We start from the raw sequence: 22,680 nt of genomic DNA on the forward strand, positions 1-22,680 counted from the left end.
GATCACCCCTCCAGTGCCGTTGAAAGTTCGTGGTTTAGCGTTTGTGAAGTCCTTGTAGGTACATGTTTTGGTAGACCCTTGGTTCATCCCATTGTTCGAACTTCCTGCCCCTTGTTCGTTACCTCCTCCATTATTCCCCTGATGGAGTTTTGCCATAGCTGCGGTGACCGCAGCAGACACGGCTGCCTGGAATGCAGTGGAGTCAACCTCGGGTGGAGTTGGTCCTGGGTTTCCGCGAGTTGGTCGGCGAGGCATCTTTCTGTCATGAAACGGAAAGATGTTGAGTGTATGTGGTTTCTGTGAGGTTGTGATCCTACTAACTAGGTGTATGGTATGAACTTAGACATTACTACCATCGGACATACAATCATAACTTCTCAACACATAACAACTTGTAATATCATAGCAAAACACATAAAAGTTCATTAATATTATCCGCATTTAATACAAGAAAGTTTTGCTCGTAAGAGCATACATGAGTGACACTAATTCGACAGCATAACGGCTCCATGAGTAGTGTAGTCACTTAAACATAGAGCCGGAGTACATAGCATAGTTCCTAATGACCTACTATGATAAGTCTATCCCTAACCGTGATGAGCTGCGTCTGGAGGTGGTGCCGAGGTCATGCCGAAATGTTGCGCCAGTAACTGCGCCATCTCTGCCATGTCTCCAATAACCTCATCCCTCTCATGCTCTGCTCGCACTGCCCGAGCTTCCATGGCATACAGCTGTTGTCGCAGTGCGGCGATCTCAGCTTCGAGGGAACGGTTCTCCCTTGGGGGGTTTACTGGTGGAGCGGGGTGGCCTGGTTGCGCCTCGTTCTCACGCGGCGGAACGGGGTCCTGGTCCCCGACCTGACCTTCCTCGTCGTCGTCGACCTGACCTTCCACCTTTTCAGGAATGTACTTTTATGCAATTCAAGCATATAAAAATATAAAATTATAAAACTAAAGTTACATGTATAAATTTTTTGTAAAACTTACTGGGCCTAGATATTTGATGCATTGTTGAAGAAGCTTTGTTCTTGAGCATCTTTCAAGGTTTACTTCTTTCCCTTCCCCTATGTCAAGCCTGAGATACCATAAAGTCGTAACTTTTTACAAATTTGCCCTTGGTTTTGTAAATATATGGAAAAAAGAACAAGGTCGATGTTCTTACCAATAGAAAAAGGGTTGTCTGCTTTCACAATGAAGCCATTTGGCGTAATAAAATTGAAGATTATGGCCATAACGATGTCGTGGATCAATCTGTTTTAATGAAAATAGTTTGATTAATAAAAATATTTTCAAAAAAAAAAGAAGAAATAGAAGATATTTAGAAAGTAGAGTGAAGACTTACTGCTTCGAGCCAATGTTGTAACGCAAGTTTACGAGCTTTTTCGTTTTTTGACAACCCTTTTCCCACCTGTCGAGGATCAATTTGTTTATATTGGAATCAATTTTTTGCTTATTGTAAAGATATATATAATTAAATTCTTTATTTTATGGGTATCTGTTATTTAGATTAAAAAAAAAAAAAAAAAAGGAAGAAAAGAATCGAATTCCTTCCACCCTCGGAAATCCATCAGACAAGGAATTTGTCAATTTGAAAGATTCTACCAGAATGGAATGACATGGAAATTGGAACGGAATCTTGAATTCCAATTCCGACAGTTTCCATCAGAATCTAGAAGAAATCTGTACCTTTGCAGCCCGAGTTCTTGCTCTTGACCAACGTGAAACAGCTGTTTCTGGTTTCTCAACTTCAAAGAATGATACTGAACTGCATTTCAGCTGAGCAAAATCCAAAAGCTTCCACCTACATAAAGTGTTAAGGAAAGTTAGGGTGTTTGTTAATAGAAGGAAGGAATGGAATCTCGAATTCCAATTAATCAAATCCATGCAAATAATGAAAACTAACCATCTTTGCTCGACCAAAACTGCACAATCAGCTAACTGTCTTCTGGTTCTGAAACTTTTATAAGTTTTCTGCAACTTAAGAGCAGCAAGATCACGATTCATGGGTGACTTAGGCGATGTTGGTTCAGGTACATGTGTTTCCGGGTCGACCCGTTTTGTTTCAGGTTCAGGCAATGTTTTTTCGAGGGTTGTTTTTGCAGGTTTTTGATATTTTTCAGTGGAAGAACGTTTAAAGGTAGATGCTTTTTTGAGTTCCCTCCCATTAAAGCTTAGAGACCCTCGGATCATACTGTTTGAACGAAAAGATCTCATCTTTGCAGGCTTGGAAGAACGAATGTCGTCAAATAATTCATGTTATAACTAATTATACAACAAGGTTTACAACTTTTAACTATTAGATTATATTTTCTTAAAGCACAAAAATTTGGTCAAATTCGCTTGATCTTGAACCACGTTAACCAAAGTAAAAACAAGGAAACATCATATGAAGAAAAGAGTCATATTCAAGGTTAAAATGTATAAAAGAAAATGTACGTTTTATCCTCTGGACGACTTATATCGAACCCGTCCCATGACCCATCAAGCAAGATAAAAAACAAATAAAACAAAACAAAAAAATTATATTCAAGACTAAAATAGATAAACTAAAAAGAAGGGTATAATGTCAACCATGACTAATAAGTTGAGATACTTGGATCATATTTTGGTATTGTAATTTTGCAATATAAAAATTTGAAGTTACATTATATTTATTTGTTAATATCTATCATCATGAGAATGAGAAGTATCATCATCCTCGGTTTTGTTCTTGGGGGACTTCCTATCCTAATCCCCAGTCAACTTGATGACTCATGTGTTAACTCATTTTTGGATATCAGTTTTATTTCCATAATCGTGAATTTGTAAAATGACAACAAGTTTCATTTAGCAAATTGCTTTTATTGATAAAAAAAGATTATTTTGTTAAAAACGTTCATATGCATTGTCCAAAGTAACACAAAGTAATACGACTAGTTTGTCTTTTTGGTATATTGTTTTTATAAATTTATTTATTTATTTTGATGTTTATTTGTGATTAATCCTTGAACAAGTGTTTGATGTATCATAAATTAAAAACCTGACCTGTTGTTGCAGCACTCTTCATTAGATGGTATCATGGTAATCACCTATCATCATCACCATCGCTCATATGCCATGTCGATTTAAAGCAAGGTTCAAGGTTCAATCCTAGTGAATACCAGTATCCATGGAATTAAGCAGCCATTTCATTGTTGGAGCATTTTTTTTTTCTTTTTCTGATAAAGTCATTAACGATTCAGCGGTTGAAATAACTATATGAGGAATGATGTCCAAATATAAAGTATTGTATTTTTAAATATTGTTATTTTATACAATTGAACGAGACAAAATGATCATTTACTTTTCATTTACAATATACAAAAACGAGTGTGTTAATCGTTTCAATAATCGCCATCACAATCCAGACAACTTTCACAAACTACTCAATTCATAGTTTCATTTGTAAATTGATCAATTTAAAATTTGAAATACACGGTAACATAATTGTAAGATGTTTCTAAAATGCAAATCACTAAAGCCCACTCTAAAGCCCAAATCATAGAAATCAAACGAAGGTGTGCAGTTGACAAGTCTCAGCTTATTATTATTATTATTATTATTATTAGACAAAACTTCAAAAATAGTCTATGTGGTTTTCAAAAATATATAGTTTAGTCCTTAAGCTCAAAAAACCTTACAAATGGTCCATGTGGTTTTAAAACTTCTAATAAATGATCATTCCGCTTGACTTCATCAGCTTTCTACCGTTAAGTGAGGAACATTTTCATCATTTCAATACACAGGGACCATTTACGAGGTTTTCTCTATTTAAAAAAAAAGAAAAAAAATATAACTATTTAATTAAAGGGCCCCACCCTCTCTCTCTCTCTCACATACATACACACACACAAACACACACATAGAGCTATAATTTAGTGGATCACTTGCAAAACCCACCTACAAATCTTTCTCTCTTCTCACGGGTGTCCTTTTGTTTTGAGTAGCCATGGGAGGGTATTGAAAGCCCAAGAGCTTTTACGATCGAGTTACGTAAGTAAACCTTGTTATATCCAGTAATTTTATCAAGCCACAAAGCACACATGTTAATGGATTACGATCACCGGTCTTTCCTTATTCTAGTCACCGCAACTAATACTCATCTCAAATCTTATTTTCCTTCGATACCCATTTAATTAACCATCTGGAGTGTTTCCTTCCCTAAAACTGGTTTCTTCTCTTTTAAGAGTGCAAAATTTGCATCTTTGTTTTGACACAGTGTGTGTTGTTCATGTTCAAAGTGTTGTTTCCTTCCTCTAAGTTTCACGTGATCAATCCCCATTAAGGAATCTGACCATCTCCAACTTCCTTCCTCTAAGTTTCATGTTCAAATAGTTGTCGAATGTTCTCTTCTGGTTTTCAAACCACAAACACATAGACAAAACAGTTTCCTCAAAGAAATTTGGAAGAGATAGAAGGTGAGAGAGATCACGAAGGGGTAGATATGGAAAATCAAGGAGAAGAGATAACTCACCCTATTAACATCAGGTCTATTAATTCAACGAAGGGGTAGATATGGAAAATCAAGGAGAAGAGATGGCTCACCCTATCAAGGAAACCACAGGTCTATTTCATGTTGCTGCTGGATTGCTAAGTAAAGAACACCAATTGTAGATTTAGGGATTGCTAAATGAAGAACACCCTGTCATGACCCGCCACCATCAAACACCCCAACGCTGCTGCTGCCTTCTATCCGTTCCTCGTTAAGCTACCTAATAGAAGAGAGAGGAAGTGGCGAAGCCACCCGCTGCCATCACAACTCCGCCATCACCACTCGATGCCGCCACCCTCGTTGTTGTCGTAGTTATCTTCAACTGTCAGCCACCACCCACTCGGTTCACTTCTGATCACCTTTACAGCTGCAGTAGGTATCGAACTCCACCATTGTAATTTTTTTTTGTTTCTTTTGATTGTGATTAAACCGAGACCCAAAGACCCAGTAGCATTCATTTTTCCCTCTGTGAAGTTGTATTAGGAAGACGATAGAATGTAAAGTTCCTTTAATTTATTGAAAATAAACCCTCAACTCCGATAACTGGAACTCAAAAACGGCATACAAGCTACTTTGAATTTGGGAGAATTCAAGGAAATTTTTTTATCTTTTTGATGTTGCGTGCAGGTGGAAACAAGAAGAATATGAAGATGTGATGGGGGAAATTAGGTAAGAGAGAGAAGGTGGGATCCTTTAATTAAATAATTATATATATATATATATATATATATAAATAAAGAAAACCTCATAAATGGTCTCTGTGTATTGAAATGACGAAAATGTGTGAAAAACTAACGGAGTTAGACGGAAGGACTATTTGTTAAAAAGTTTTGAAACCACAGGGACCATTTGTGAGGTTTTTTGAACTTAAAGACTAAACTTGATATTTTCAGAAACCACAGGATCATTTTTGAAGTTTTATCTTATTTTGCAAAAATGGTTCCTTTAGTTAGCAAAATTATATGATTTTAATCCAAAAAATTTTGATAGTGCATAAATGATCCAAATTAGATTTTTTATTGCTTTTGGTCACTATAAAACAGTAAGTGCATCCTTATAATTTATATTTTTCAATTTCTTTAATTGCTGATATACATAAATTAATTTAATTATTATTTGTTGACTAAAAAAAACGCCCACCTACCCTATTTCTCTTTCCATCTATCTCAAAACACACAAATACACACATACAAACACAAGAAACATATCACCCTTAATAGTTGCCACCAGCACCACTGTCCGCTGCAACCAACCACTGCCATCACCATTGATTGCCACGTCACTCCACGACAAACATACAATCCCACCCTCATCACATCAAAATCTGTAAAAACATTGCAATTGATTTTTGCCTTAAGAAAAATCTAATTGAAAACAAGAAGGTTCTTCAAGTCAATGATGATGGTGAATGCTTCAAAGTTCATACCAATTAAGATAAGGATATTTAGCAAGGAAAATTGAGATGAGTTCTTGTGAAATGGCATAACTTTTTGAATTACCATCGATGGTCACGAGTTGCACGGGTCGTTAAAAAAAAGGAACGAGAATTAAAATAAATATATACAGAAAAACTAAAAAAATCAAACAAGCACATTGAATCAAAACACCATATGTGGTTCAAAATTTCCAATCAAACAAAACAGAATCTATTTAAAACATAAACATTTCAAAATAAACTGTTTTCATGACACCAAAAACATAACTCTACCAAAAAAAAAACAAGCACACAATGCTTCTTCAACGATTGGCCTTTGCAACCCTCTCAATCTCATCCTTCTTCTTAATAGCATAGCTGCACATTTTATAAAACATTATATAAACCAAATTTATTACACATCTTAAACAAATAAATAAAAAAAAAAAAAACAAAGATCAAATCACCTGTTTGATGAGCCCTTTGCAGCATTGATAAGCTCATCAGCAAGACACTCTGCAATAGTCTTGACATTTCTGAAAGCACTTTCTCTAGCACCAGTAGTAAGCAGATAAATAGCCTGATTCACACGTCTCAGGGGAGAAATATCCACCGCCTGCCGCCTCACAACACCAGCTGAACCAATCCTGGTTGCATCTTCTCTTGGCCCACTGTTTATATTTACAAAAAAACCAAAAAATGTTCAAGAACTTTAATGGAATTCGAACTGGAATTGGAAACAGACAGATGTAATCTTTATATACCTGTTGATAACAGCATCTACAATGATTTGAATGGGATTAGCATCGGTTAAGAGATGAATGATCTCCATGGCGTGTTTGACTATGCGAACAGCCATTAATTTCTTTCCGTTGTTTCTTCCGTGCATCATGAGGGAGTTGGTTAATCGTTCAACAATGGGGCATTGGGCTTTCCTGAATCTTCTGGCTTGATACCTTCCTGCTGTGTGTGGCATGTAAATTGGGTGTTTGGAAGCAGTTGCAGTGATGTAATCTTCCACAGAGAGATCAGGAACCTGTTGAGAAATTACATATCTTTTGTTCAAAGTCGTAAACAGAATCATGTTCTAACCAACATCTTTGTTTTAGTGTTGTATGGAATTAGTGATTCATGGTGATAGTTTTCGTCTACAGGAATAGGAATTAAGAATCTATGGGTGTTAAATGCAAATACAAGATTTTAGACTGAGGTATAGAGATATTAACCTGAACATCGTCGTAGGTCCATCGGTTGAAGAGCAAAACTTCGCTGCGACTCTTTCCATCTTCAACAACAATAGGAGCAACTTCCGCCATTCTTGCAATTCCCTGTTTAACAGATTGAAAACAAACACTAAAGTGACTAAATAGAACATGAATGATGAAGATGGTTTAAGTATCGGAGAGGTCACTAACCTCCGATTTCTTGGTGGCAAATGCGTGCAAAAACTGGTGCTGCAAATCGCCAAGCTCCGCCTTCAAAGAAGAAGAAGATGAAAAAACCCTAATTGGGTTTTTATTGTGTAGAGTAGAGGGATAGCCGGATAGGGCTTCTTCTATTTCTTTGGGTTTATATCATGGGCCAAATTAAAAAGCCCAAACTAGCTTATCATATTTTAACTTAACTTTATTATAGAGTAATAAACAAAATTATAAACCCTGAAATTTTATTAATTAAACATGTAGAAACTTAATAACAACACAATGATAATTTGGACAACAGATTGGAAGAATATGAGAAAATTTTCTAGCTCATGTACCTTTCATTTTTTGCGACTTGATATTTTAACATCATTCCCTTAAGCCATAACATACAACTATACAAACTTTTAGTATTACACAACTTACTTTTGCTAAACTTACTGTTGGGTTGGTGGAGCCATGAACAATATGTCACGTTTTTTATAGTTCAAAGGCTATAATTGTCAATTGGCAATGCTTGTTCGTTGGGTGGCTTCAAAGTCAAAGTTTTTTGGTTTGCAGTTTTTTAATAGTTTTATTTTGTATGTTTTGCCTAAATCGTTTATCTGAAGTTTAATTTACTCTGTTCAATTCTCAACAACAATACAAAAAGAGCTTACAAGTAAGTAAACTATGTCATACCAAATGGATGCCACCTCCCTATATACTACTACTCACTCATAAATGGACATATACACTTTACATTATGCGTTAAGATCTAGCATCTTCAAAGTTCAAAACAAGTGCATTTTCAAGATTTTCTTGAAAATCCCATCTAATTTCAAGATTCTTGTTGCTATTTGCAAGAGTAACAAAACGGCTATTATTGGTTAAGATCTAGCATCTTCAAAGTTCAAAACAAGTGCATTTCAAGATTTTCTTGAAAATCCCATCTAATTTCAAGATTCATGATGTTATTTGCAAGATTCATGATGTTGTTTGCAAGAGTAACAAGACACTAAAAGGTCATTATTGTTTAAGATCTAACATCTTCAAAGTTCAAAACAAGTGCATTTTCAAGATTTTCTTGAAAATCCCATCTAATTTCAAGACTCATGATTTCAAAGTTTAAAACAAGTGCATTTTCAAGATTTTCTTGAAAATCCCATCTAATTTCAAGACTCATGATGCTATTTGAAAATGTAACAAAACATTAAAAGACCATTATTGGTTAAGATTCATGATGCTATTTAAAAAGTCCATCTAATTGCAAGATTCATGATGCTATTTGAAAATGTAACAAAACATTAAAAGACCATTATTGGTTAAGATTCATGATGCTATTTAAAAAGTCCATCTAATTGCAAGATTCATGATGCTATTTGCAAAAGTAACAAAACACTAAAAGGCACCCCATTTCCAATATTTTATTGTAAACTCAATATAATTTCAATATTCATGTTATTACTATATTTGGTAAGTAAGATCAACAAAATTTTACAAAAGAATTCTGCAAATCTTAGCCCTACCCTATATAACAAGGAGCTCCAAAATTTTCTTGAAACCCCATCAAAATTAAAGATTCATGGTGTTGCTATCACCAAATAGACCTAACATAAACTTAGCTAAACATTAAACAACCAATGCAAATGTAGTTCCAAAATTTTCTTGAAAACTACATCTAATTTCAAGATCCCTCCAATCTTCACTTCCTTCCTCCTTAAAAAACCAAGGCAATTTCAAGATTTTGGCCATGACCAAGTGGACTTTTCTTCACCGGACTACTTGTTTCTAGAAGCATCCCAAATCTTCGAGGTGACATGGCACTACCTTTGGGTGACGTGGCACTACATTTGGGTGACAAACACATCTCTTCCATAGCACGTGCTTGTAACTCCAATGGGTAATCCCTTACGCACCCAATGCGGGGCCCAGCTCCAGTTGTCCATTTGCAACTAAGTTGCTTACCCAATTGAAAAGACTTGTTTTCTTTATGAGAATTTATCCTCTTCATAATCTTCTCTTGTGTGACATGTTGTTCATCATATGCTCCATCTTCTTCACCATAATCAAATAGATTCTTTTTGGAAACCATAAGTTCAAAATCAGATAAAAACTCCTCTGCCGTGTCATAATCTGTGGTTCTATCTGATTCCGATTCCGATTCCGATTCCGACTCCGGTTCCGGTTCTAGCGCTTGATTCTGGAAAGCCAAGATGACTTTTTCATTCTTTGGGATTTCAAGTTTGGTTATCTTTTCCTTCAAATCGGTTGATAAATATACACGATTGCTGTATCGATCTTTTCTAGAGTTCTTTCTTTGATACGTTTTGGTGTTTGTTTGTATTATTCCTTCAAAGATACTCGGTTCTGATACACTATTTCTCATACCAAATCCAGCAATTTCAAAACTTGCTTCTTCTTCTTCATTATCTGGGCTTTTCTGCAACATAGAAAAAGTACACTTCAATACAAAATCCCATATAATATAATAATACCAAATGAATATGATCAATTATTATACCTTAACAGCATGAACATCAACATTGTGTTGCATAAGGAATGTTAAGAAGGCATCAAAGTTTTCTTCTGTAGGGAGATAATGTCCACTATGAGGCCAAACAGCCTACAAGAATCAAGCCAATTTCCACATTTTAATTAGCATTACATCAAAAAAACAACAATGTAATTTCAATTATTTGTTTATTAAAGAATCTAGCATCCTTAATTATTCAAACATACCTTTAGAACACCATCTTTAATCACCACTCTTCCAGCAGATATTGTAGCTCCACCAGCTAAAAAACTTGAATGTTGAAATTTTCCTTTTTGTTTCATTCCAATATATAAAACCATTGATGTGCTAAGAACAAATATCCACTTAACATCATCCGATTCACCCGTTGTATCTATTATAATCTTATTATGTTTGTACATAAATTTTCCATCTTCCACTATAACTTCATACGCCTCCCTTTCTGTCTATAAACATAAAGAAACACATTTCAGGAATGTACTTTTATGCAATTCAAGCATATAAAAATATAAAATTATAAAACTAAAGTTACATGTATAAATTTTTTGTAAAACTTACTGGGCCTAGATATTTGATGCATTGTTGAAGAAGCTTTGTTCTTGAGCATCTTTCAAGGTTTACTTCTTTCCCTTCCCCTATGTCAAGCCTGAGATACCATAAAGTCGTAACTTTTTACAAATTTGCCCTTGGTTTTGTAAATATATGGAAAAAAGAACAAGGTCGATGTTCTTACCAATAGAAAAAGGGTTGTCTGCTTTCACAATGAAGCCATTTGGCGTAATAAAATTGAAGATTATGGCCATAACGATGTCGTGGATCAATCTGTTTTAATGAAAATAGTTTGATTAATAAAAATATTTTCAAAAAAAAAAGAAGAAATAGAAGATATTTAGAAAGTAGAGTGAAGACTTACTGCTTCGAGCCAATGTTGTAACGCAAGTTTACGAGCTTTTTCGTTTTTTGACAACCCTTTTCCCACCTGTCGAGGATCAATTTGTTTATATTGGAATCAATTTTTTGCTTATTGTAAAGATATATATAATTAAATTCTTTATTTTATGGGTATCTGTTATTTAGATTAAAAAAAAAAAAAAAAAAGGAAGAAAAGAATCGAATTCCTTCCACCCTCGGAAATCCATCAGACAAGGAATTTGTCAATTTGAAAGATTCTACCAGAATGGAATGACATGGAAATTGGAACGGAATCTTGAATTCCAATTCCGACAGTTTCCATCAGAATCTAGAAGAAATCTGTACCTTTGCAGCCCGAGTTCTTGCTCTTGACCAACGTGAAACAGCTGTTTCTGGTTTCTCAACTTCAAAGAATGATACTGAACTGCATTTCAGCTGAGCAAAATCCAAAAGCTTCCACCTACATAAAGTGTTAAGGAAAGTTAGGGTGTTTGTTAATAGAAGGAAGGAATGGAATCTCGAATTCCAATTAATCAAATCCATGCAAATAATGAAAACTAACCATCTTTGCTCGACCAAAACTGCACAATCAGCTAACTGTCTTCTGGTTCTGAAACTTTTATAAGTTTTCTGCAACTTAAGAGCAGCAAGATCACGATTCATGGGTGACTTAGGCGATGTTGGTTCAGGTACATGTGTTTCCGGGTCGACCCGTTTTGTTTCAGGTTCAGGCAATGTTTTTTCGAGGGTTGTTTTTGCAGGTTTTTGATATTTTTCAGTGGAAGAACGTTTAAAGGTAGATGCTTTTTTGAGTTCCCTCCCATTAAAGCTTAGAGACCCTCGGATCATACTGTTTGAACGAAAAGATCTCATCTTTGCAGGCTTGGAAGAACGAATGTCGTCAAAGCTGAATGATCTTAACACTGTTCGTACATCTTGTTCTTTGAAACTTAACGATTTGGATATGATTGATTCGATGTGATCATCCAGGTCGTTAATATTTGCGTATGGCCATGAAAAAGATGATCCCATTTTCTTCAAAACTGGTAAACTGAAGAAAGATATATTAAAGATTGAAAAAGAAAATCGTAAAAATCGAAATCCATGTGCAGAAATGCAAAATTCCCAAACCTATTTCAAGATTTTAGACAGAAATCATTCTAAACTGAAAAATGACAGGTATTATAGTCGATAAACACACATCAATTACTTTAAGTAGGGATTGCTGTGTTGTAGTTTGAAACATATATATATATATATATATTTTTACCATAAATCAAGATTTTTTTTTTCAAGTGAATCAAAAGCCATTAGCAGAAATGCGAAACCTCAAAACCCATTGAAATTTTGGCGAGAAATCGACCGAAACCAAGAATGACATATACATATACATGTATGAAACAGAGAATAAATGAAAGATTAATACCTTCGATCGAGTATATTGCTAGTTGGGATAAGATTAGAATCGATTGACAGTGAGAAAAGATTCAAAATATATTCAATGGAATGAGAATCTCGAGGATGCAGCTGTGTATATAAGAGAGAGTGCAGAAATGGTGTTTCTCTCTCACACACAGCACCTACAGTGTGTGAAAATTGGGGTTTCTATCTGTCTTCTCGATGAATTGGAGCAATGTGTTGTGGTCACTGAGATTTAGGCTTAATATAGAGATAAGAATCGGTGGGAGGAAACAGAGTGGCTCAAACTGCGGTTGCAATAACTGAGGAAGCTTCGTTCAGACAGAAGCAAGACGGAGAAGAAGAATGAAAATCATTCGTCTTAAATATTCAACTTTTACGCTTTGAATGCACCATAACCACCAAAAGTATTGATTTCTGTGTGATTATTTTATATTTTTTTCATTTTCAAGTAAATATTATATTATTTTACGATATATTTTAATAAGAAATTTTGACTAAAACTTGAAATATATTTTGAAAAGCACAAATTTGATTTAAATATGTATTTTACTTGTTAGTTCCGTTTTATTTACATAATAAACTTGTGATTGATTTGTATAATAAAATTTACAACAAATTATTGAAAAGTTCCATGTGGTTTGTAAAAGTTTTATGTTCCCTCTTTACTTTTATTTTCACATGATAGGCATCCTTTTTTTTTTTTTTTTTTACTACATGTTTAGTTCCTAGTTTCTAGTTTCTTTTTCGTTACATTTGTTAAGAGTCATTGCACACTAGGGGTAATTTTGTCATTTTATCCAAAAACTCTTTAGAAATGTTAAGATATATATATATATAATCAAAAACTCATCATTCATATCTTTTCGTTCCTTGTCATTTATTATCAGAACCTTTTTTCCGAATGTTAATGTCATTGGCTAAAGCATACAACTCAATGTCCAAATCTGAAAATGGTATTTTGAAGTGATAATAGAGCAACTTACATTCCTTAACACAATAAAACGTCTACATCATGACGTCATTATCATGAACACGAAATGTATCAATGTCTAGTAGATCAATATATTTTTCTTTGCCCTTCATGTATTTTCTGCCAGGAAACTTTGTAACTCTCCACCATAGTGCAATCTAGTGGAGAAGACACTGGGATGACTCACTATGAAGAAGAAAACTTAAGCTTAGTTTCGTATATTTGTGATTAAAATGAATATATTGAACAAGAGAAATGACTTACCATATACTTCTGTAATGTCAATTTCATCCATATAGATGCTTTGATCTTCCATCGAACCATTGTTGCTTTCTTAAAAATTGAAGAATGTTGAGAATTTAGGGCTTTTCAGAAATTAAAATGGAATGAGAGTACGGACGATTGCTCTAATCTTCCACCAAACCATTGTTGCTTTCTTAAAAATTTAGGGTTGTTCAGAATGAGTACCGACGATTGCTAATACCATTTAGGCGCCATGAGTAAAATGACAAAATTAACCCTGTTGTGCCACGCATGTAGGGGCTCTCAACGGAGGGTGCTAACGACTAATAGACGCAAGGACCATACACGTAATAATAATAATAAAAAAAAAGTAGGGAATGCCCAGAGTGAAAAAAAAATATGAAGCAAATATGAATTTTTGCTTACAACATGAACAGTTTCAGTAATTTGTTCTAAATTTTAGATTCAGTTATAAAAATAGTTGATGAATTTGTCTAGTTTTACACTCTATATTTTTTTTTATTATGGTTTTATTTTGTTTCATAAATGGTATATCTATTTAACTTCGTCGATTCATCTGTTAAAATTACAAAAACATTATTTTTTTTCTTGTATTTCAAAATTCTTATTTTATTATTATTTGTAACATCTTATTTTTGGGGTTAGAAGTTTTGGGCTTTTGCATAAAAAAATATATATTTTTTTAAATAAAATAATTGAAGAGAAATAAACAAATAAAGGTAATGATTTAGAATAATAACAATAATAAAACTTATTACTAGTTTAAATTAAAATATGGTAGATTTTGGCATTAAAATGATACTTTTGTAGTGAGGGAGCAACTATGCTAAATTCGAGAAACTTGTGTTTGACTCGATAATTGACCAACTAAATTATTAGGACCATGTTTGTATATGTTATGATGGAGAATGCCTAATTATGAACTATTATAATTTTTTTAGTTAAAGTGGGGACAATTTTTGAAAATATTTTAGGAGGAGAGACCAAAAATAACAAGTTCATCAAACTTTCACAGACGTGTTACAACCTTAATGTCCACGCATTATGTCTACGATGCTAGGGCATACTCTTATTAACACTTTATCATCCTCTTTCCCATTCTTTGTGTCCTATTTATCCAAATCGATTCTAGTGATTTCTCCCAACTTAAAGTCGACTTCTCCCCCTCAATATCATGGAAACTTGAAGCTTGAAACCCTTGGATGAAGCCTTGCTCAAATCTTTCATCATCATGATTGGAAGGTAGGCTTTGTCTGTATTTCCTTCAAATTCATTTTAAGGTTTTATGTAGGATTCAAATATGAATTTCAACTCTTATTAACACTTTATCATCCTCTTTCCCATTCTTTGTCTCCTATTTATCCAAATCGATTCTAGTGATTTCTCCCAACTTAAAGTCGACTTCTCCCCCTCAATATCATGGAAACTTGAAGCTTGAAACCCTTGGATGAAGCCTTGCTCAAATCTTTCATCATCATGATTGGAAGGTAGGCTTCGTCTGTATTTCCTTCAAATTCATTTTAAGGTTTTATGTAGGATTCAAATATGAATTTCATACTCAAATTATATTATTCATATGAGATTATTGTTGTGGTTGCATTTCTAGTTCCATCTCCAAGCTCTAACTAATAAATAGTTGTGAGATTTGTGAGTTTGGATTTGATTTGATGGGTTTTTCAAAACCCTAAATCTCTAAGTCCTAATTTTATGTTCTTGTATTAATGTAAGCTTGATCTTATGATTATAACTTGTATTAAACTTTAATTTTATAATCCATTTGTCTTTTGTTGACTTTAAAATGCTAACATTATTTCTCTAATAATTTACGCCTTCTCAGATATCTTATGGATCAAACTAAGCCTATAAACACTTTCTTACCAACTTGTAACCAACAAGATGGTGATTTTCACTTCTTTTAATTCAACGTTACATATGGTGTTTGTAACGTCGCAAAAACTATAACAAAAAATTTTCATTTTCAAAAGACATTCCATAAAAACCACAAGTCATCCAACACATTGTTTCAAAACATAATCATAAAATCAGAGTATCAAATAACATATCTCAACATAAATTCATAGGATGATGTGTACAATCACGCTTATGATTTTCCCTGATCATCTGCAATACCTGAAACATTTAAATCCACAATTATAAGCTAGAGCGTAATAAGTTCCTCAAAATACCCCACATAGCAATACACATACAATGCATGCACACATTAGCCTTCAATCTAACTGGATTGCCTCGTAAGGCCTATAATACAATTGGACCGCTCTCCCGAGCCTACAACATATACCTGAATTGCTCTCTCAATCCTACAACACAGGGTTGGATTGCTCTTATTGGGCCTACAGTATCAACATGATCGCCCGGGTATCTTAGCTTATAACATAGAGCGGGACTAACTCAACCTAACCACAATATGTCGACATATGCAAACAAAAAAGTAATAACCAACAAACACATGTAATCATAATAGTTCTACTAGACTAACAGATCACTACGGCATAACAAAATCCTACACAAAAGGATATATATTGCAGTACAAAGTATAGTGAGAAAACTCACCTCATGGGCTAGCAAACAAATAACACAGCTCTCACGAAACAAATATTGGTGCTACGAGCCACCTATACAACAACTAGAGGCATATCCTCAATCTATAGCCTAAAAACCCTCAAGTTGACCAAAAGTCAATGGTTAACTGTCAAAGTCAACAATCAAAATCAACTCAGTTGGCCACCACGTCGTGGCCAAGCATCTGCCACGACGTGACAATCTCACAACAAAACAGTTGCGAGAAACCTGAATCACAATAACGTGGTGAGCATATCACCATGTTGTGGTAACTGTTCCTGAACAACTTAATGGAGTAATTCCTTAATCCATTAAATCATACACTCATTTCTTCCAGAAGGCTTTATTACACCCATAGACCTCACAAAAATCCATGCTTTATGGATATGCATGTCCACAGCATGTATTGAACTCTAGTTGGGTCAAAAATGGTGAAAACGAGGCCAAAACCTCATGCATGGAACCAAAACTCTATAATACTTCAGATATGTAACAAGAAACTACAAAAAGGACCTCAATGATCCAAAAAATTGCAAAATTTATGGACTTCTTCCACTCCAACCACCTCAAATGTGAAGAAAAGTGTATAAGAGTCTATATCTAGAACTGTAGCATATAAAGGTGGAAACTCGAGGACCTACAAAAGTCCAAAATGTATACAAGGAGGTTTGTTTGTTAGATCTATGCACCAAGGACACCTTCTTCTTCTTCAATGACACCAAAACCCACCAAAAATCTTCAAGATGTCAACAATGAAGGCTATGGTTGCTTTTAGATCGAAAGGGAGGTGATGGAGGTTAAGGGTGATCAAACCCTAGCCATCACATTCCTTAAATGGGGCTTAAAACTCGAAAAAATAGGGTTTGCACGTTGGCCACCGCCACGTCATGGCATGGACCTTGGCATGTTGTGGCGTCAAAAAAGACGTATGTTCATTCTCAACCAACATCACATCTTGGTGCTTCCTCCTCCATGTCGTGGCCACCACAAAAACCACACTTTGAATCTTTATTGGCCATAAACACAAAAGAAACACATAAATACCTGGAACTAGTGTTATAATGTCATATTAATTGTCGAGTGATAGCTATTATTGTAGGAAAACTCAATCGATGGAACATGTTTGACATAATTCCCTGAAAACTCTAACATACAATATATCAATATGTCCTTGATAGTCTAAATTATTCTTTCATGTGGATCATCAGTTTGTGGATGTTAAGCAGTACTCAAGCATACCTTTATTCATGGTTCCTATTGCATACTCTTCCTAAAGTGTGAAGTCAAATGACTATCTCTATCTTACAAAACATATAGAGGTATATTGTGTCTCCTTACCACCTATTTCACATATAATTTTGTGTCTTTGGTCCTGAAAAAATTTAAAATGACTATTTTACCCTTAATATATATATATATATATATATATATGCCACGTCCTGATTTTCAACCCAAAAATTTAATTTTATTTATTAAAATATATCAGTGTTATATTTACATTATGCAGAACATGTTGTGAATGCGTGTGTGTACAGTCAGACCGTGCCCCTCTCATGAAGTACCTAAAAACATTTGTAACAACTAGGCGCTAGGCTTAGTGAGTTCCCACAATATATCATATACCATAATACACGTACATGCATACAATTCATATTCGTACTTTAGACTTGCGACCTACACGTCTGTAACATCCCGGTGTTGAGGTATTTTCAAATTTAACCATTAAGTATAAAGACTTATAGTATTTATCCATTGTGTATGAGAGAGTTGGCAAAATGGCCCATAGTGGCATTTTTGTAAATTCCAGGCTGAGGCTTAGTACGTTGGGCGTTCATTGTGTACGTTGAGCTACATGCGCAGGTCTAAGTACGCTGGATGTACACCTAGTATGCAAGTCATACATGAGAGATCCTCAAACCTTATTTTTTAGGGTCTAAACCTATTAAAACATCATTATGGCCTCCAACCTCATCTCTCATCAGCCTCCAACAACTCCAATCGATTTTAGCAAACCCTAGCCACTTATTTGAGCATTTTGACCCTTGTGTGTGTGTTTGGTGATCTTGAAGGAGTAAGAAGGAAGTAGAACCACCTTGGAAGCTCGAAGGAGCCTTGAATTTAGGATCTTCACCTCTTTAGCAGCCTCTAAGAGGTATAAAGTTGCAAACTTGACTTGTATTTCATTAGATCTTGCTAAGTCCTTGATTTAAGAGCATTTTGTCCCAAGTCTTGACCTTTTTGGAGTATGGCATGCTCTAGTCCATTCTAGCTGTCTTTTCATATGTTTTGAGGGGTTTAGAAGCATAAAAATAGGGTCTTGGCTCTTAATCCTTTTTCATGCATGTATTTGATTGTCTTAGCCATGCAAGACCATAAAGTTGGAAACTTTATGGTCAAGGATGATATTTAGGACTTGGATCTACAATTTGGTCATCATAGCTCAAGTATTAAGATCTTAACTCATTAAGTGGAGAATCAGTACGTACACCGGGCATACCAATTGGTATGCTGCACGTACACAATTAGATCCATGATTCCTCGGACAATGAGTACGCCCTGTATACATCCGAAGTACTCCCCGCTTATGAGGGCTGATTTGACTCAGATGAGTTGACTTAGTTGGGTTGAATCGATTGATTTCATTGATTTTGACCGCTTTTGATGAAGGGTATTTTGGGAAATTGATATTAATTTAGATTAGGAAATGTTTTGATTATTAGGAGCCGGGTAGGCCGATTGTCGGAGCAGAGATTCATTCAGACTATATTCGGACTGAGAGGTGAATTTTCCTCACTGTACTTATGGGTCGAAGGCACTAAGGCCGGCCCATCGGGTTAAATATCATGTTTTGTTGTATGTTGTTATGCTGATATATGTGTTTACTGGTTATGTGATTAGAATGGTAGATCTGTAGGACTACCTGTGTTAGAGATTATTATGATAATGTTTATACCGATATGTTATGGTTATGGTTACTGGGTTGAGGTGGACCAACTGATACTGAAGGCTAAGAAACCCAGGGTGGTCCAGATAGACTGAAGGCTTGCAAGGTGGTCCATTTAGGCCGAAGGCCCATAGAGCGGTCCAGATAGGATGAAGGCCCGATGAGGCGGTCCAGTCATGCTGAAGGTTGTGTATGCATGTTGTTGTTAGTTATTATGTGGTGATACTTTATGGGAACTAACTAAGAATTGGCTTACAATTTTAGTTTTTTTTGATGTACTTATGAGGACCGTGGCAAGGCGAAGGCGTGACCGTACACATCCTTGGTTTTATGTTGTTGTATTTTGGGAAACTCTGATTTGAAATAATGTTTTTGGAAACAATGGTTATGTAAACACTTTTGAGTAAATAGGTTGTTTTTGAAATGTTTAAATTTGTTATGATTCTTTTTAATGTTACCACACCATTTTGTCTTGAACACGATTCTATGTGTACTTACGACCCACATGCCATTTCGTTAACATGTATCAATGTGTACTTACGGCCTACATGCCATTTTGTTAACACATGGGCCTGTAGGCTCCCGACCTCTTTGCCATTCCGCCATCATCCCCTAACTAATTCGTAATAACTTATAAGCATATCAACAATCACGTACATAGATACTACATCTTCGGCTCTACAGGCACATAAAAAACTATACCATGGGCTCTACACTACTGGTTCCTATTGTAACGTCCCATTTTTACGAACAAAACTTTTCATTTTTATTTAAACTAAAACTTCCCATTTGTAAAACCATTTTAAGAAAACCATCTGTTCCCATTTACAATTATTAGAAATTAGAGTATTATAATGAACGCAAAATCCTCAATGTTTTCGATGAGTGTGTACAGTCCTGTAACGCCCGTGTTTCTGGGCTAAACATTAATGATGATGTAATAGTCTAGGTCAACCATTGTAACTCATTTTGAAGTAATAAAGATGAATTATTTGAGTATTATGTGAATTTATGTGCTTTATACTTAATTATGATGATATAATAAATTAAGAATGAAAATAAGTGTCAAAATTAAAATGGTAGATAAACCCGATATCTATGAAGAAAGTTGTAGTGGTCGTGACAAGGATTCTAGAGATATAATGTAACATACATAAAAATCATGCCAAATTTAAACTTTTTAAACATTTCAAAACCAGTGATTATTACAAAACTTGTATTCAAAATAGTATAATATCAGAATATCCCAGAAACAAAGTCATAATGTGAGGAGCAGTACGATCACGCCGTTTCCTTCCCGCGATCAATTGAGGTACCTGAAACCAAAACTGAAACTGTAAGCCCGAAGCTTAGTGAGTTTCCCCAAAATACCCATACACAATAATATACATATAATCGCAAACAACATACTATGGGTACAATCAACCATCAGGTTGGAATACTCCAGGCCCTCAACCATCAGGTTGGAATGCCAACATATTATGGGTCCAATCATCCTCGGGATAGAACACCCTAGGCTCACAACCATCAGGTTGAAATGCTTACATACTATGAGTCCAATCATCCTCGGGATGGAATACTCACGACCCACAATCATCGGGTTGGAATGCCCAGGTCTATTGGCTTGCGCATAAAGTATATAAGCCTCAACCACCAATCAAACATGTGCACATATATCAGATAATCACATAACAATATATAGACATAAAAACCAACCAAATAGATCATAACAACATGATAACATCCTATCTACCAGGATACCGATCTAACAGATAATAACAGTAAAACATCATCGTATCTACCGGGTAACTGATCTAACAGATCATACTAGCATAACATATCATGATAACAATCCAAAAGGGTCGGCCTTGGTGCCTTCGAACATTGAGTATATTGAGGAAAACCCACCTTGAAAATGTAACATCCAAAAATACGACCCAAAATTGTTTGTTTTAATAATAATAAAAATCATATACTGAACGTCATATCATAAAACCATACGTCAAATATCTCAAATCATAATAAAATGTCGTGAAACAACTATATCAATTCAGATTATGAATCAAAACAAACTCCCAGGACAAAGACTGAAGTTGTGGTGTGTGCGATGCTATCATCCCGAGCTCTTTGATTTACTTGCGGAAGTACCTGAAACCAAAACTGAAACTGTAAGCACGAAGCTTAGTGAGCTCCCCCAAACTACTTGTAACATCCCGGAATATCAAGAGTAGAGTTGAAGGGCTAAAAGTGAAAATGTATAAGGGCAACTCGGCGAGTAGGCCGCTAGGCAGCGTGAGTTGGAGATTGAGTTGCAGTTACGAGAGCAGAGGCAGGTTCCGGTGCAGTCGCAGCCGGCGCTGAAACGGTCCAAGACCGTTGATTCTAGGGTGGGAGATCAGAGCAGCCACGCTTGTGGGAAGGGTGGGAGGGGTCACACCGGAGTTTGTAGGTCCGGTGGGGCATGCCGCAAGTGCGGAAAGGAGGGGCACTATGCAAGGGATTGTCAGCAGTCAGCACCGGTTCAGGATTTGAGGATTTGTTATCATTGTCATCAGGTTGGGCACTTGAGGGTCAACTATCCACAGCTTGTTGCAGGACCGGTGCAGGCTCCAGCACCGACCACGTTGAGGATCACGGGTGGAGGTCAGGGTGGAGCGGAGCCCCCAAGGGTTCAGGGTCGTGCTTTTTTAGCTTACATCGGAGGAGGTCAAGACAGTGCCGGATGCAGCTGCGGGTATGTTCTTCTTGATGTCTTATTATTTTATGATTATTGTGGAGTATTGTTTATCTGCTAGTCTCGTTGCATGGTTTTCAGTATTGTATTATTTGGTTTTGAGGGTTATGGCATGGTTATGGGCTTGTTAGAAATTTCGTTGGTTATCATTCATGAGGGTTGTTCGTGGGAATTGGGTGTTGGTCTGGATATTGAGCAACATTTGCAGTCTGAGGAGTGGTTAGCTGAGGATCGAGTTCTTTCGTGCCGGGATCATCAGTATTGTTATGCGATTGGTGAAGGTTGTTTGTGTTAGTGGGAAACAGTTCGCGTGAAGGAGTATGTGTCGTGAAGGGTTGTTGAGGGAGGTCGGTGATGGCAACCGGTGGTTGATAGTCAGTGCTCTACGTGGGGGAGAATTGGAGAATTCTCCGGAGGATCGACGAGTATGAAAGGTTGTTTAGCTGCATGGGATTCAGTAGTGTCTCGGTCAGCCAGGGGTGTAGGCTGGTATGAGTAAATGGCAGGCGTGCGGGGCGGGATACAGACTAATAGCGATTGATTGTGGAAGGCCTAGGATCGGGCCAGGACTGAGTATATGGGATGGAGGTAGAGTTCGGAACCCCTAGGGGGCTAGAACAGTATGCATGGGAGGAGTTTTCCGAAGGAGTAACTCAGAATGTTGATTGCTAGTCGAGCGGTCCGGATAAACTGAAGGTCGGTAGGCGTACCAGTCAGGCCGAAGGCTCGGGGAACGGTCCAGCCAGACTGAAGGCCCTGGAGGGCGGTCCACGTCTGCTGAAGGTTATGAGAGTGGTCCAGTTTGGTTGAAGGCCTGGTAAGGCGGTCCAGTCATGCTGAAGACTCTACATGTGTTGTTAGATCGGTGCGAGGAAATGGATTGAGTATGTCGCGATATGTTAGCGTTGTAAGGTCTGGCCCTGGATATTAATCACGATTAGTGGAGGTAGTGCATGGACTTGAGAGTCTTCATGAGTGGATTCAGAGTATGTATG

The 22,680-nt window shown here is 36.0% G+C and overlaps 3 protein-coding genes across 3 annotated transcripts; all 3 read right to left on the minus strand.

The window, feature by feature from the left end:
- Nucleotides 1–937: 937 nt before the first annotated feature.
- Nucleotides 938–2,240, minus strand: LOC145029031 (IQ domain-containing protein IQM6-like). Its single transcript, XM_078977682.1, has 5 exons — nucleotides 1,903–2,240; nucleotides 1,686–1,800; nucleotides 1,342–1,407; nucleotides 1,162–1,250; nucleotides 938–1,074 (listed from the first exon to the last, which is right to left on the minus strand). Exons 1-5 carry the CDS (start codon nucleotides 2,211–2,213, stop codon nucleotides 957–959), a joined length of 699 nt encoding a protein of 232 aa, XP_078833808.1. The 5' UTR covers nucleotides 2,214–2,240; the 3' UTR covers nucleotides 938–956.
- Nucleotides 2,241–6,081: 3,841 nt separating this feature from the next.
- On the minus strand, nucleotides 6,082–7,448 carry RPS5A (ribosomal protein 5A). Its single transcript, XM_078979987.1, has 5 exons — nucleotides 7,339–7,448; nucleotides 7,150–7,251; nucleotides 6,688–6,959; nucleotides 6,391–6,594; nucleotides 6,082–6,301 (listed from the first exon to the last, which is right to left on the minus strand). Exons 2-5 carry the CDS (start codon nucleotides 7,237–7,239, stop codon nucleotides 6,247–6,249), a joined length of 621 nt encoding a protein of 206 aa, XP_078836113.1. The 5' UTR covers nucleotides 7,240–7,251; nucleotides 7,339–7,448; the 3' UTR covers nucleotides 6,082–6,246.
- Nucleotides 7,449–8,767: 1,319 nt separating this feature from the next.
- Nucleotides 8,768–12,536, minus strand: LOC145031438 (IQ domain-containing protein IQM6-like). Its single transcript, XM_078979988.1, has 9 exons — nucleotides 12,198–12,536; nucleotides 11,334–11,822; nucleotides 11,117–11,231; nucleotides 10,773–10,838; nucleotides 10,593–10,681; nucleotides 10,418–10,505; nucleotides 10,066–10,305; nucleotides 9,848–9,949; nucleotides 8,768–9,766 (listed from the first exon to the last, which is right to left on the minus strand). Exons 2-9 carry the CDS (start codon nucleotides 11,801–11,803, stop codon nucleotides 9,044–9,046), a joined length of 1,893 nt encoding a protein of 630 aa, XP_078836114.1. The 5' UTR covers nucleotides 11,804–11,822; nucleotides 12,198–12,536; the 3' UTR covers nucleotides 8,768–9,043.
- Between the last annotated feature and the right edge of the window lie 10,144 nt (nucleotides 12,537–22,680).

This window comes from Lactuca saligna, chromosome 2 (assembly GCF_052625555.1).
Source record: "Lactuca saligna cultivar CGN05327 chromosome 2, ASM5262555v1, whole genome shotgun sequence".
Taxonomy (NCBI): domain Eukaryota; kingdom Viridiplantae; phylum Streptophyta; class Magnoliopsida; order Asterales; family Asteraceae; genus Lactuca; species Lactuca saligna.

What these genes read in the sequence shown, in the direction of transcription:
- LOC145029031 (XM_078977682.1), bottom strand. Translation starts at nt 2,213, where the DNA reads ATGAGATCTTTTCGTTCAAACAGTATGATCCGAGGGTCTCTAAGCTTT. An exon ending in TACAACATTGGCTCGAAGCA is followed by an intron (nt 1,251 to 1,341) that starts GTAAGTCTTCAC and finishes TCATTAAAACAG; the next exon opens with ATTGATCCACGACATCGTTA. An exon ending in AGACAACCCTTTTTCTATTG is followed by an intron (nt 1,075 to 1,161) that starts GTAAGAACATCG and finishes ATGGTATCTCAG; the next exon opens with GCTTGACATAGGGGAAGGGA.
- RPS5A (XM_078979987.1), bottom strand. Translation starts at nt 7,239, where the DNA reads ATGGCGGAAGTTGCTCCTATTGTTGTTGAAGATGGAAAGAGTCGCAGC. An exon ending in GGACCTACGACGATGTTCAG is followed by an intron (nt 6,960 to 7,149) that starts GTTAATATCTCT and finishes ATTTCTCAACAG; the next exon opens with GTTCCTGATCTCTCTGTGGA. An exon ending in GTAGATGCTGTTATCAACAG is followed by an intron (nt 6,595 to 6,687) that starts GTATATAAAGAT and finishes AAATATAAACAG; the next exon opens with TGGGCCAAGAGAAGATGCAA.
- LOC145031438 (XM_078979988.1), bottom strand. Translation starts at nt 11,803, where the DNA reads ATGGGATCATCTTTTTCATGGCCATACGCAAATATTAACGACCTGGAT. An exon ending in GTTTTGGTCGAGCAAAGATG is followed by an intron (nt 11,232 to 11,333) that starts GTTAGTTTTCAT and finishes CACTTTATGTAG; the next exon opens with GTGGAAGCTTTTGGATTTTG. An exon ending in AGACAACCCTTTTTCTATTG is followed by an intron (nt 10,506 to 10,592) that starts GTAAGAACATCG and finishes ATGGTATCTCAG; the next exon opens with GCTTGACATAGGGGAAGGGA.